Source organism: Ambystoma mexicanum, chromosome 6q, assembly GCF_040938575.1.
Source record: "Ambystoma mexicanum isolate Mex_15411 chromosome 6q, UKY_AmexF1_1, whole genome shotgun sequence".
NCBI lineage: Eukaryota > Metazoa > Chordata > Amphibia > Caudata > Ambystomatidae > Ambystoma > Ambystoma mexicanum.
In genome coordinates, this window is record NC_090937.1 from 1,455,217,866 (window position 1) to 1,455,233,242 (window position 15,377).

The window sequence follows — 15,377 nt, forward strand, 5'->3', positions numbered from 1 at the left end:
AGCAATATGCCCCTTGCGGCGGGGGCATTGCCGAGTAAACTATGGGCCCCGGGCATTACCTGACTTGGTAAGGACAAGAAAGTGATCAGACATACATGATTGGATAGCCAGTAAGCAAGTGCTAAGTTTGTGATGAATCCCATCAGAGAAATGTGGAAATGAAAGAAAGAGCTGTGTATCATCGGCGTAGAAATGATGCAAGAACCCAAAAGAAGAGATAACCCCAGCTAGTGAAGAAGTGTAGAGTAAAAAAATAAAAGGACCAAGGACTGAGCCTTGAGGAACAACACAAGTGAGTGAATATGTTTCAGAGGAGACCCCAGTCCTGGAGACTGAAAAAGTTCTCTTAGAAAGATAGGATTCAAACCAAGATAGAGTGGAACCAGAAATACCAAAAGAAGTGAGATCAGAGAGCAAGAGTGTATGATTAACAGTATCAAACGCAGCAGAAAGGTCAATAAGTATAAGAAGAGAAGACTGTTTAGCACGATGTGCAGATTGTAATGATTCAAAAACAGAAAGGAGAGCAGTATAAGAGTCTCAGTAGAATAACCTGGACGAAACCCAGATTGGAAACAAGGAAGAATAGAATTTTGAGAGACAAAAGTAGAACGTAGAGTGTAAACTACACTTTTGAAAATTTTAGAGAGGTATGGGAGAAGTGAGATAGAACGGAATTTAGAGGCTGAAGAAATATCAGCAGGTTTTTTCAAAATAGGAATAACAGTGGCATGCTTAAATAACAAGGGGAAAGTAGATGAGAGAAGGCAAGACTTAAATAAAATTGTAAGGTAGGGTAGCTTACAGTTACATAGGAACTCCTCTTAGATCAGACTAATCCCCAGTGTGCCCTTGTCTCCTTCCTGCAGCACAGTCCCTCATACAATTTGTTATGCATCTTATAGACATAAGACTAGAAAGACTGTGGCTAGGCTATCTTTGTCTCGTGAAAACCTCCCATTAGCGTGTTTTAGCATCATCCCTCGATTAATCCATGGGCGGTGTAGCCAAGCTTTTGAATAAGCACCTTATTGTGTTTTAGGCTGACGGAAGTAAAGAACATCGTCAAGTGCTTCTAATGCTCCTGCTAAGGTTTGACTTCATTTTCTCGTTTATTTTCTTTAGATGCGACAAGGAGCTTTCCTGGTCAACACAGCTCGAGGTGGGTTGGTAGACGAAAAAGCACTCGCACAAGCACTAAAAGAAGGACGGATACGTGGTGCAGCTTTAGACGTGCACGAGTCTGAACCTTTCAGGTATTCACCTCCTGCCATGTTTTTATTATATATTTATTGTGCATTTTCTTATTTATTTAGAGTGTAAACTGTGAAGTGTTTGATCTTTTGTATAATGTTTAATCTTTTGCATAAAGGATGCTTGGGCTAGTCCCGGTAATGGGAACGTTCTTGTGTTTGCATTGTGATTAACACATTGCAAAACCGGTCTTGCTGGAAGCTTGGAACTCTGCACTCTACTCCCCCGCTTTAAACAAGCACATTTGTTAGCTTCTATACAGAAATTGAAGGTACATACATCAAGAAACTTGGATCACATCTTAGTTTGGGTGCACCAGGGTGTGATAAGTTTTTGAACCATACAAAAAATATGGAAAACATTATATGTCAGATATAGGCTTCAGGTGCTTAATGTGATATGTGTTGTCCTTGGTTTAATCTTCATACTGTCAAATATAGCGACCTTCTTTGACCTGTAGCCGTGGGAATCAAGGGCCAGTATAGACACCAGGGTAGACAATTTTGCTGGCTGGCACTGAGCCATCATCCAAATTAACAGATTAGTAGAGCACAAATGTGTTTATATTTGTTGGGCGCTTGACAGATCCCTGTATGGATGCCTACTCCAGAGTAGCTATGTTTTTTCTTTACCATGCCCATTTACCCTATAATACAAATTTACATGGCTTTAACATTTTCTTACCATTTGTTTTATCATAACTTTGAAATTTGGTAAGCAAATGATGTTGCAGTGTTTTACGGTTAAAATCTGGTATTTTGCCAAGTTTTATTTATTTGTGAGGTTAATGCTGTAGGCTGTTGTCCTTTCAATTGAATTGTATGCTTGTTGTTAATGCTTTTTTATGCATTTTATTATACAAAAAAGAGAAAAACACATGGCATGATAACTGCACAGAGGTTCTCAAGTTACACACATTGTATAGCAATATAAAACAGCCATAACCGTTAGCAAGCAGAAACACAAGTAAAAATCAGAATAGCGAGATGGCAACATTGGTGCTTTTAGGGAAAATGCGTTCATACTGCCTGATAGTTGGTTTCTCATTTCATGGTATTCATATGAATGCAATCAGATGCAATGGATATTCTATCATGATAATTATTGTATGTTTTGGGGATCCCCTCAACAAGCAGTCTTTAAGGGCCCAACTTCAGTTCAAAATGGAGTTGCATGGGATAATAAACAAGGACGTCGAAAGCGGCCTCACTGATTGATAGAACTGCGGAATCCGAGGTGTGGCTTGATGTGTCTTTGCAACGTGTCTTTGCAAAGTTGTACATTGAGAGGACCTTTTCCTCTCCGTTGTCTTTGTTTCAGTGTTTCGAGATGCGAGCCCAGAGTTGAGGCAAGCTTTTCCAGGGCCTGAGCGGGCCAGTGCCGATGCTGGATGTCAGTGAGGGGCCAGAGTAGAGCACTGGTGGCGTCCTTAATTTCCTGTGCCACCACGTGGATTCCAGTGACTGTGGATCCTACGGTGGTGTTTGCTGGGGTTAGCTCCAATTGGAAGGGCATGAAATGGAAGCGGGTTTTGTTATTTCCCAACTGCTTCCATTACCTGTTACAGTGACTATTTGCTCTCATTACTTTCACTTGTGGTTGTTTGTGGGTACCTACTCCTGTGGCCATTGTTTAGCCCTCCCAGTCGCCAGTAATATTAATGTACTGGGGAGGTGGCTTGGAGTTGAGAGTTGCCACATTCATTTGTTACCCACCAAGTCCCCAGTATGCAAGGAATTAAATTATAACTCAACCTCGAGTGGTGGCTGTTGGGCTTACTGCCCTTTGTGCCACTATTCGGGTGCTGCATACAAGTCCTGGCAAGTTTTTGGGAGCGTAGTTGGCAGTCTGTTGGTTTGCACAGGAAGTTCCCAGTAAACTATAACTTAAGCTTGAGCGGTGACTGTTGGGATTAATTGCCTTTGAGCCGCTCTTGGGGTGCTGTGTAAAAGACCCGGCAAGTCTTGGTGAGAGCAATTGAGAATATGCAGGCTTGTAGCCTGAAGTATGTGGCAAGTAAAGTTTTGGTTGACCTTGAACCATGCCGGCAGCACACAAATCTTACCCACCTACGCAGTGTAAATAATTCTAGAAGTAAGTGAGCATTAGAATCTAGCAGGACCTTTCAAAAGTGCATTTGTAGTAAACTCCATCGCAACGCTACTGTTGAAGGCATTGTAGTGGCAGTAGAAGACACGTTTATGCCGCAGCAATCCCCAGTACAACAAAGTAACATTTTGTGATTCATGAGTCCTTATACCACAGCCTCCTAACATGGGAGCTCAAGCTGAATCTATGTCAGAAATGCATGACACACCAAATCCTGAGGAGTCTACAATATCCAATCCAGTGGACAATAATTCCCTCCTTAACTTGTACCTAAATCTACAAAGGGAGTCCATAGGAGAGTCTTTACAAGTGTTGAATAAGGCTAGGTTGACATCTAAAAATATAATTGGGGCTGCTTTAAACAACTCTTCTAACTTGTCTAAATCTCCTGATTTGGTGCACATATCAGAAAGTGTGTATGCCTCATCAGCTATAATGATATCTCTTTCTCCTCTGATTCCACTGAGTCCTCCATTTCGGAATCCCCTGCTGAAATTGAATCTTTGACTATGCCCAACGCGATATTATCACTATGTAATAGTTTTTCTGAGGCTTGTGGAATCTGCTTAGATCACATGCTGTGCATAGGCCGACATCTAGTGGAAGCTGCGGAGTATTAGTTTGTTTTTCGAAAGTCGAAAATGGGGCGTCGACACAGGCGTGCCAGTAATACTATCCCTAGTGTGACGTCCACTGTACCCAAGATCCCTCACGCGTGTAGGATCCTCAGATTGTTTTTTTCCGCCATACTGGTCGGAAGCATCTTGCGGAGTTCCCTGGCCTTAGCCATACTTTTGCTGTTATTATAATTATAATTCTTATTCATTCCCTTCCCCACCCCAACGTCGACCCTCAACCTCGACGACGGCTGGAGAAGTCATCGACCGTCGACTGCTGCACGACGGATCTGGGCCTCGGAAGGCCGCTGGCCTCGGCCCGGGCCTAGTAGGCCGCTGGCCTCGGCCCTTACAAGTAGGGAGAGTGGGGGGTGGTACATACTCTTCACTCTTGATATATAGTTACATTTTATATATTCCTACACTTAGCAGCCCGCTGCCTTAAGGTGCGTATGGAGGGTACCCCTTTTCAATTCTGCCCCAAGTGCAATCGCAAATACCCTTGGGTCGACAGGCACGCCACGTGCAATCTCTGCTTGCCGAGGGATCACCCCGAAGCGAACTGCAGAGCGTGTAGTAGGTTTAAACCTAAGACACTTAAGGACCGTTCGACAAAGCGTTGGGCCCACCACGCCAGGCAGGAGGCCATGGCAGCGGAGGGCGCCTTCAGCGATGGCAGCGACGCCGCACTTTCGGACGGCGAGGGCATTACGGCGTCGAAAGACAGCCGACGAGCGCAGGTCCCCGACCTCGGAAGGTCGTCCGGCAGGGCGGCTATGGGGAAGACCCCCGGCGACGCAAGCGCTACACACCTAACACACACCAAACACACTAAGACCAACCGGACCTCGACGACGTCGACTTCCCGGAAAGAGGCACAAAAAGAATGGTCCGACTCGGTGTCCTCTGGGCGCTCTCGATCGAGATCGCCTCACGACGCAAGGCAATCATCCACTCTTGCCAAGAGTGCCTCGCTACACACATTAACGGAAGTTCGATCGTCGGGAGACGAAGACGACTTCCACCCCCAGGCCGCGCTCCAAGATACCGAGACCGCGGTTAACACCAGTGAGGCCCCACGCCCGAAGCACACAGATACCTCTCCAGACCCTCGGCGCCAGACGTCGAAAGTCTCTGGGGCCTCCAAGGGACAGGGAAAACATTTTTCCACGCACGGGGAGGGGGGGAAACAGCGGAAAGCACAGCCTTCAACCCCTGTAAAGCCATCCTCTCACCCTAGGCAGACAAGCAAACACAAGTCTACCCTTGAAAAGTCCCATAAATCATCACCTGCTAAAGTAATACCCTGTTCCAGGGAATGGTCCAGTGAAGACATAGACAGGGTTATGTCTAGGATGTCTTCCTTGGCTGATTTTTATGATAAGAACCCAGAACACTTTCTTTCATATAACCCTCAAGGGGCCACACCCTCAGGCTCCTCCGATCCTATCCCGCTAAGTAAAAAGCCCCGGTTCGAAAGACCTGAACCCTTCGAGGTTCAGCCTTACTCCACTCCATATTCTACTCCACTCCCCAGTTACCAGGGACAAGTTTTCCCTGAAGAGGACCAGGAGTTTAACATTATGGAAGAACAAACCGGGACAGATTACTATGCAGAGGATGAGGACCTGGAGGAGGGAGAAGATGAGCAGGAAATTTACAGAGTAGATTCCCCAGTACAAAGCGAAGCCCCAGTTACTGACTCTCCAATTGATAACCAGCCCCTCCTTAACGAGGTTCTCGCTCGAGCAGCGGAACACTTCCACATCGACACCCACGGTGTACAGGAGGAAAGGGGCTTCGCGGAGGAGTTTGTAGGAGAGAGAAGACCGGTCGCTCAGACCATCCCTATCCTCAAATCCATCCAACGAAGAATAGATCCTTCCCTGGTGAATCCGAACCTCACCAGAGCTGTCAACCCCAGAATTGAAAAGATTTTCCGGGCAGCCCAGTCTGACCCTCTGTATATAAGGGGACATCTTAAACCAGATTCCCTAGTGGTTACCAACACTAGAAAAAGGGCTGGCACGCCCTTATCTTCATCAGAAGCTCCTCCCGACAAGGAGAGCAAAAAACTTTACGGGTTTGGCAGGAAGGTAGCCTCAACGTCCGCCTACCAAGCAAGGATTGCGAATTCCACCACCCTGTTGGCTAGTTACAATTGCCATCAATGGGAAGAAGTCGCGGCGCTCATTGCCTCTGCTCCAGAACCATTAAAGGGCCAGCTGGCTCGGATCTCGGCAGAGGGGAGAGCCGTGTCTGGTTGCATTTTAAAAGCAACTTTCGACGCCGCTGACAACGCAGGGAGATTGATAGCAGAAGGTACTGTTATCAAGAGACATGCGTGGTTACGGCAGTCGGGATTCAAGACAGAAACCCAGGCTTCTTTAATAGACAAGCCAGTGGAACCCGACCTATTGTTTGGGAAAGCGGTCGAAGACGCACTTAAAAATGCCAAAGATGAATATGAGACTCTCAAATCCCTTGGCCAGCTTACCAACAAACCCCCTAACCAGAGGGGGAACAGTAATTTTCATCGCCCACGCTGCCAAAATTCACAAAGAGGCAACTATGCCCAGGGACAGGGTACACAATGGAATAACAACCAGCAGTCTACCCAGAGTTACGGCAGGGGTAACAAGAGAGGTCGTGGAAGAGGCAGAGGCAGCCCCAACAAGGGAGGTGGCACGCCTCCACCAAAACAGTGACGCTCAGCTCAGGGTCCCTTGCCACGCAACCCCAGTAGGGGGACGCATTTCCACCTTCACCCAAGCTTGGGAAGGGATCACCTCAGACAGATGGGTGCTGTCAACAGTATCCGCAGGATATTGTATAGAACTACTGCAGCGTCCCCGGAACCATCCTCCACGACAAAGAGTGCACTCCCTAGAGCATCAAAGGATCCTTCTCGAGGAGATCGCCATTCTGCTAGAAAAGGACGCGATAGAACTCGTCCCAGGACACCAGGTAAACAAGGGTATCTATTCAACTTACTTCCTTGTGCCAAAGAAAGATTTGACAATGCGCCCAGTATTGGACTTACGGCCTGCCAACAAGTATGTCAAGCCCCAAAAATTCCGTATGACCACGCTACAAGAGGTAATCCCCCTCCTAAAAAAGGGGGATTACATGGCAACCTTGGATATGAAAGATGCTTATTTTCATATTTCCATGCTCCCAGCGCACAGGAAGTACTTGCGCTTCAAGGTGGACAGCCGCCACTACCAATTCAAGGTACTGCCCTTCGGGATAGCCTCAGCACCATGGGTATTCACCAAGGTACTGGCGGTGGCGGCTGCACACCTACGCAGGGAAGCAATCCCGGTGTACCCTTATCTGGACGACTGGCTCATAACGGGGGAAAGCCCGGGAATTTGCAGGTCAAACATTCAGAGGACTATCGACCTCCTCCACGAATTAGGCTTCTCCATCAACGAGAAAAAGTCAAGTCTGGTGCCAAGCACCTCAAAACAGTTTCTAGGAGCTATCCTAGATACTCAGAAAGGATTGACCTTCCCTTCGGAAGAGAGAATTCGGAATATACTTCTGCAAATTCCGTATTATCAGTCAGGTCAACAGATAACAGTACGCAAAGCTATGCGGTTACTGGGCATGATGGCGTCATGCATTTACCTGCTCCCCCACGCGCGTCTGCGCATGCGTCCCATGCAGGAATGGTTGGCGAAACAGTGGTCTCAGGCAAGTGGTCATTGGGACGATCTAGTGGTCGTTTCGCCAACACTCGTACAGAGCCTACACTGGTGGACAAGAGAGAATCTCGCAAAGGGGAAACCCTTTTACGATCCCGAAGTACAAGCCGTGGTGACTACAGATGCATGCCTGACTGGGTGGGGAGCTCACCATCTCCACCACACAGCTCAGGGTCTCTGGTCTCACTCAGTAGCCAAGAACCACATCAATCTGCTAGAGCTTCTGGCAGTATTCCGAGCGCTAAAGGCGTTCGAGCCCCATCTACTGAACTTGTCGGTGCAGGTCAGGACGGACAGCACGACAGCCATGTTCTATCTGAACAAGCAAGGGGGGACTCGTTCGCCAAATCTGTCCAAGCTTGCCCAGAAAATATGGATATGGGCACTCAGACGGAACATCTTCCTGTCATCGCAACATGTTCCAGGGGAGCTCAATTCCCTAGCGGATACTCTAAGCAGAGACTCCCTCCCAGAAGAACACAAATGGGTCCTTCACAGAGACGTAGTAGAAGATCTCTTCTCTCAGTGGGGTTTCCCCACTATAGACCTATTCGCCACAAGCGAAAACAAACAATGCCCAGGATTTGCATCCAGGTTCCCCCAGCCAGACTCCCAAGGGAATGCCCTGTGGATGAACTGGTCAGGGATGTTTGCGTACGCTTTTCCACCAACTCCTCTCATCAGGAAGGTGGTGTACAAGATGAACAAGGAATCGATGACGCTCATCCTAGTTGCTCCCATGTGGGCGAGACAACCATGGTTTCCACACCTACGCAGGATGGCGGTGTGCGAACCCATCAGACTCCCAGCCTGGTACAACCTACTGTCCCAGCAACAGGGTCAAACAGTGCATCAGAAACCCAACTCTATGAACCTAGCAGCATGGCTCCTGAAGTCATAGAGTTTGGACATCTCAAATTACCACAGAGGTGTATGGACATTCTAAAGGAGTCCAGGAAACCAAATACAAGGCACTGTTACTTTGATAAGTGGAAAAGATTCGTTATCTGGTGCCAGAATAAACAAATCAACCCGGTTGATTGCACTCCTTCCAACGTTGTAACATACATGCTCCACCTGCTGGATGCAGGGTTGGTTTTTAACTCACTGAAAGTACACCTGGCAGCCCTCTCGGCTTACACCACATCCCATAACAAGGTCTCGTGGTGGAAAGTACCAGTGGTTAAAGCCTTCATGGAAGGAGTAAAGAGACTTCACCCTCCTATTTCGAACCCACCGCCAGGATGGGACCTCAACGTGGTGCTAGCTAAGCTCATGGGACCCCCATTCGAACCCATGCATAAAAGTAGTCTCCAACACCTGACTTATAAAACGGCCTTCTTAGTAGCCATTACCTCCATAAGAAGGGTCAGTGAAATTCAGGCTCTGTCAGTGCAGGATCCTTTCTTTACTATCCACAAGGACAAACTGGTTTTACGCACACACCCTAGGTTCTCACCTAAATTCATATCCAAATTCCATGTAAACCAGTCCATCGAGCTTCCGGCTTTCTTCCAAAACCCGCAAAGCTCGGCTGAGGTGAAACTACACACCCTAGATGTGCGTAGGGCGGTCCTATACTATGTAAATAAAACCAGACCGCTAAGGAAAACAGATCAACTGTTTGTCTCCGTAGCTACAGGCAGAGAGGGGGATCGCGTCTCTAAGGGCGCTATCTCGAAGTGGATTATCAACTGTATACAGCTGTGTTACTCTCTTTCTAAAAAGACTCTGCCTTTTACGCCAAGGGCCCACTCTACTAGAGGCATTGGTGCCACTCTGGCTTTCATTGCAAATGTTCCCCTCGACACCATTTGCAAAGCGGCTACTTGGAGCTCTATTCACACTTTTACTCAGCATTACTGCATTGACACTCATTCCAAGACAGATACACAAGTGGGACAAGCGGTTCTAAGACACCTGTTTGCTCATGACCCTTCTCACATCCCACCTCCTTCTTCTGGTACTGCTCGCTAATCTATGCACAGCATGTGATCTAAGCAGATTCCACAAGCTTCAGAAGGGATACATTACTCACCGTAATCGTATTTCTGATGCTTGTATCTGCTTAGATTCACATGCGACCCACCCTTCCTCCCCTCCGAGAGAAGGCGCATGATTGCTTGTAGTCTTACCTTTCTGTCTATCTGCTTGGATTATCTGTACTCACGCTACTCCTCATGCTTCCTCATGTCAGAAAAAATACAATCTGAGGATCCTACACGCGTGAGGGATCTTGGGTACAGTGGACGTCACACTAGGGATAGTATTACTGGCACGCCTGTGTCGACGCCCCATTTTCGACTTTCGAAAATCAAACTGTAATACTCCGCAGCTTCCACTAGATGTCGGCCTATGCACAGCATGTGAATCTAAGCAGATACAAGCATCAGAAATACGATTACGGTGAGTAATGTATCCCATATAGTGATACACAAATGTTTAAAGCTGCATATACACAATTAGTGGACTTGATTTTGGAAGCTCATACATAAATTCCTAGCCTTAGGTCTGAACATATATGACCAGTGAATGGCAACTATTACAACAACTGGTCATATGATTCGTTGGACTTGGAAGAAATCATACCAATAGAACCAGCATCTTATACAGTGACATCAGAAATACATCTACCTTTATCCTCCCTTTACCCCCTTCAACTAATCCAGAATAGGACTGCACGGCTTACCCTTGGCTTCAAGACCAGGGATTGCATCTCTCCAGCCCTAAAATCTCTCCACTCACTGCTGGTTGCTGTGAGGATCGAGTTCAAGACCCTCTGCATCATCCACAAGGCTCTCTGGGGTCTGGGAACCCGCTACATCCATCTCTCTCTCCCTAAATACCTCCCTGCAAGAGATCTTCGGTCTTCTAGTTCCACCTCTCTGCATATCAGATGCATTTCCAAGCAGAGAGTGGGGGGTAGATCTCTCTCTTCTACAGGAGCCTGTAAGGGGATTCAAGTCAACGCCTAGTCTATAATACTGAATGAAAACCCTTATTGATATATCTTTAGGTCCAGTTCATGCGTTCTGGATGACTACCCCTATATAACACCCCTCTCTTGGAATCCCCCTGACCCCACTGAGCCAAGAAGTAGTTCTGTTTTGCAAGTTAAAAGGTTTATTTGATAAATTAAACAATAGATATATATATCCCACTTTATAATAAATTAATAATTGAATATCACACTTAATCTGATATGATAAATATTAACAACGGAGAATCTGGCACTAACACGCTTCTCTATAATCAATAAGGAGTTGACATGAAATGGATAAGGTAGCACACAGGTAAATAGGTACAGAAGTATAATGTGGTAGAGAATGCTTTATAAGGTTCAAGGAAATGCAAGGTTGAATGAATGAATTGCAGTATAGAAAACAACTTGATATGATTTCAGCAAAACAATGTAATCACTTTTCTCTGGCAATCCCCTTCCCCCTTTTATGCAATGCAAGGAAATGGAAGGAAAACACACAGTTCTCAGAAATGCAATCAAATGTGATTCAGTTCACCCCAGCAAGCTTACAGAAAACAGATAGGAGTTTTGAAAACACAGGCCCAAATGCTTTGATATGTGCTAGCAATGGATGAGAAATATGCTGGAAATGCTTTTTAATTCCCTTTCAGAGGTTCAGGGTGAGTGGTATCTAGTTAATATTAGTCCAGGCTCACACTAGCAATGATGCAGGGATAGTTAGCAGGTTAAACGAATTTCTGGCAATGGAAGGCAAGCAGCAGCAGCTTTTTACACGTGAAGAAATTTGCAAATCGCGGCAAAATTCGCGGATGCGCCAAGCGCTATTACAGAGGAACCACAAGGACTATCTCTATCGTTTTGGGGTCCTAGGAAAGCCTAGGATCTCAGCTTCCAAATAAAAGTTACTGCAAGTCTCTAGCACAAACGGTTGCGGAGATATGAGCGATTGAATAAAGGTCGTTTTTCAGATTTGAAATTTTAAACGCACACTTTTTCAGCTTTAAAAATGATGGCAGGATAACACAATTGCTAAGATGCAGTTCTACTTAGGTTAAAAATGGATTGAATTATATTATTTTAACTAGGAGATTGGTTCTGCACAGTTTTCTAGGTACTCACACTATATTCTTGAGTGAAATGGGCCTCATCACGGATCTGGTCAGGGTTTTAAATTCGCCTCTGGTCTCTGCACTTCACAGTGATCTGGGTCAGCTCTCTCTGGTTCTCTGGTCTGGGTCTCTAGTTCTGGATAGATTGAAGTCTCTAGTTTGGCTCTCTGGAGGTTTGATGGAGGTAAAGTATGGATTTTTCCGGCAGAGCTTCCAGCGGCAGATGGATTTTGAAAGTCCCTATCTGTCCTGTCTGTCTGCTTTTATGTGTTTAGAATGTGGGTGTGTTCTAGCATCACTGACCCTACCTCTCTCTCAGCTTCTAATTGGTCAAACTTCCATTTATCATTTGATTGGGGAATGAACTGTGAGTCAGAGTGATGTCATTTTACAGCCTGCAGAAAGTCCACTCCTCCTGTCAACTTACACACAAATCTAGATTTGAAACAAATACATATTTGCAGAGGTACATATTGTTTTAAAATCATATGCACCCATCATGCATTACAGGAGGTATCCCCTGTTCAAACTCTGCTCTTCCTGGGAGCTTGCATTCAGAAATGGCACATATTTCACTTTTTAACTGATTTTGCAATTTCTGACATTGACCCAACTTTACATACATGTGCGCAGGGAGTACGGACATTAACTGATGAAGTTTCAGATTTTTAACATGCATATATTTAGAGTTATCCCCACTTTTCCGCTAACACCCCCCTGAACATGCCACCGGGTCGAAAAACCTCTTAAAATGTGGGCAGAAAAATCACAAGAATTATGGTATCATTTATAAAATTTTCACATGTCCGCACCATGAGTTATTAATCTTTTTCTAAACAATATTCTGGCTACAAAGGGGTGTGGTTTTCTCTCAGCACAAGGTAGAAATACTGGTTAATCCAGTTCTGCCAAGCCAGCTTGCTCTCACAGGCAGTGCCCCTCCCAGCTCCTGCCAAGAGGAAGCTACATTTTACGACTGCGTAATAAAACCTTTGCCTGAGTGAAGAGGGCTTTGTTCACTCTCCTGCAGAGCACAGGTAATTCAATTATCAGATAGATGGCATATCCTTAGTGTGGGCAGCAAAAGGAAGGTTGGCCTGGGAACACAGTGGTGACTCAAGTTTCACTCCTGATGGGGGTAGCTGCCAAGCAAAATCAAGTTCCTTAAGTCAGACCTTCAGCTAACTGACAGGTTTTTTGTTGCTTTTTAACTTAACTTGCAATTTTACACATGCAGCTAGGATGCTGATTCTAAGTGCAAAACTATGACATTTCAACAGTTACAAAGGCATGTGATACCAAACATAGGTCACTCATTTAATCTAAACATTTTCGATTTTAGTGTCTTTAAATCCAGTGCAACTTAAACTGCTGCAATCCACAGCTCAGCCAGTCTTGTTATAAACCTTGTCTTATGATCTTCATTTCCCAGATTTTGTAGGCACACAACACTCCATTCTACCAAATGTCTGCTGGTGTCCAGTGAGTTTTTAGATGTGTTGCAATGTTTAAAATAGACAGTTTGAGCCTGCCTTCAGAGAAACACAGGGTGGTTTTAAACTGCCGGCTTTTGGATAGTGGTGAGTACTGGTACTGCACCCATTTTTGGGATTTAAGAAAATGAATTCCCCACAATTCTAGTTGCATTTGGCAATCAGCATTGCCATTCCCAATGGTTTCAGACTACTGTGCGGGTAGTCCAATGGTGGTTTTAAGCAGTTTCCTTCTGTGCCCATAACATCGGCAAAATGAGTGGCAGCCTATTCTTCATGCATTTCCCTGTGCATTTTCTGGGAAGCTCTGGCCATCATGATGTTTTCCATGTCAGTACTGCACAGTTTTGAGGTATGGCTCGGATGCATGGGTAAATACATCCCACAAGCCCCCCTCTTGCGATGGCCATTCTATTTCACGAATGGGACTCGCAAGACCTGGGATGTTTCCTCATCTTCTTCCAATAGATGGCACAGTTCAGCATCTTCTTCTCCATCCGGTACTGATCGATCGGTTCTCCTCGCCGGTCCTGATGGGAAGATTGGGCGGTACCCCGGGCCCATTGGATCTTCGTTCCTGGTCTCCGGATCATCCTCCTTGGCCAGTCTCAAGGTCTTCTTTCTCCTAGGACGACAAAGGAAGAGCGGCAATACCTACTCATAGACGTTTTTCCACCACTGTTGAGATGGTGGGACAGCATATGCATTTCATCATGACGAAACATTACATTCTTATTTTGATAAAAAACAGTATAACTAAGAGACAGTTTCATGCAAATCACAATATTTTAGAGACTAGATGTGGTATGTTTTATGATTGGAACAGAATTAGTCTGAGACAGTACCCGCTAGGATTCCAGAGGATTCCTCCAGTTGTTGCAGAGTGTGCCTGGGATGGCAACATTTCAACTGGTTTATGTGGACCCATTTGTCTTCCCCCGCTGCCAAAGGGCCTTTGGGGATGTGGATTTTGTAGGCCACAGGGGAGATCTTGTCGATGATCTCCAAGGGTCCTTTCCATGTAGGCAAAAATTTGCGTTGCTTGGCCTGGTTCCTTTGGAAGTTGTATAGATAGACCCGGTCTCCCACCTGATATTCCTTCCTGGAAGTTTTCAGGTCATAGTGGGTCTTCATGCTATCAGCTGATCTTTCTAGATTCCGCTGAGCATAAGCAAAAGCATGTTGGAGGTGTTTCCTTAAATTCTCCACATACTCATGAGTAGTGGAGGCATTTATCAGTGTCTGCTCTTGGGTCCTATAGAGCAAATGCTGAGGAAGCACCATCTTGCGTCCAGTCATCAACTCAAATGGTGACATTTTGGTTGCAGATGAAGGGGTAGATCTGATGGCCATTAGGACCAGAGGTAATCGGATATCCCAACTTGGCCCAGAATCTGCCACAAACTTCTTTAATATGCTCACAATTGTCCGGTTATATCTCTCTACTGCCCCAGAAGAAGCTGGTCTATAAGCAATATGCAGCTTTCTCTTGACCCCCAGTATCTCCCACATCTTTGTCATTACTTCACTGGTGAAGTGGCTACCTCTGTCTGACTCAATCCTTTGAGGTAGACCAAAACGGGAAAAGATGTGGTTAATCATCAAGGCAGCTGCAGTTTCTGCCTTGCAGTTTGGGGCTGGGAGACATTCCACCCACTTGGTAAACAAGCATGTCACAGTCAACATGTACTTATTCCCCCTAGCCGAGCGAATCACAGGGCCTACAAAGTCGATTTGTAAATCTGACCATGGCAGTGTCATTCCCCTCTTTTGTAGAGGCGCACGGTGCGTGAGGGATGATGGCTGAAATTGTGCACACACAAGACACCCCTTCAAGTATTGGTCGAGGTCCTGCCCCATGTGTGGCCAGTATGCAACCTCTCTTAAGATTTCCAATGTTGTGTGAAACCCCCTATGACCGGCGGTGGCCGCATCATGGGCGTGACTTAACATCAGGCTTCGGAATGAGGTAGGAACCACCCACTGATCGTGGCCAGCTTTGGATTTCCTTACCAACAAACCGTCTTGGATTCGGAACATTTTTGGACATTTCATCAACACTCTTAGGTCCTCTTTCCCAATATAATCGGTATCCGTCAGGG

The 15,377-nt window shown here is 45.9% G+C and overlaps 1 protein-coding gene across 6 annotated transcripts in view; it reads left to right on the forward strand.

Moving 5' to 3' along the window:
* CTBP1 (C-terminal binding protein 1) overlaps window positions 1–15,377 on the forward strand; it is a 1,060,098-nt gene that overhangs the window by 637,432 nt on the left and 407,289 nt on the right. For all 6 annotated transcript variants that reach the window (XM_069632161.1, XM_069632164.1, XM_069632166.1 and 3 more), the window contains exon 6: window positions 1,126–1,256. In XM_069632161.1, coding sequence (XP_069488262.1) covers window positions 1,126–1,256 — 131 coding nt within the window. The remainder of the gene's footprint in view (window positions 1–1,125; window positions 1,257–15,377) is intronic.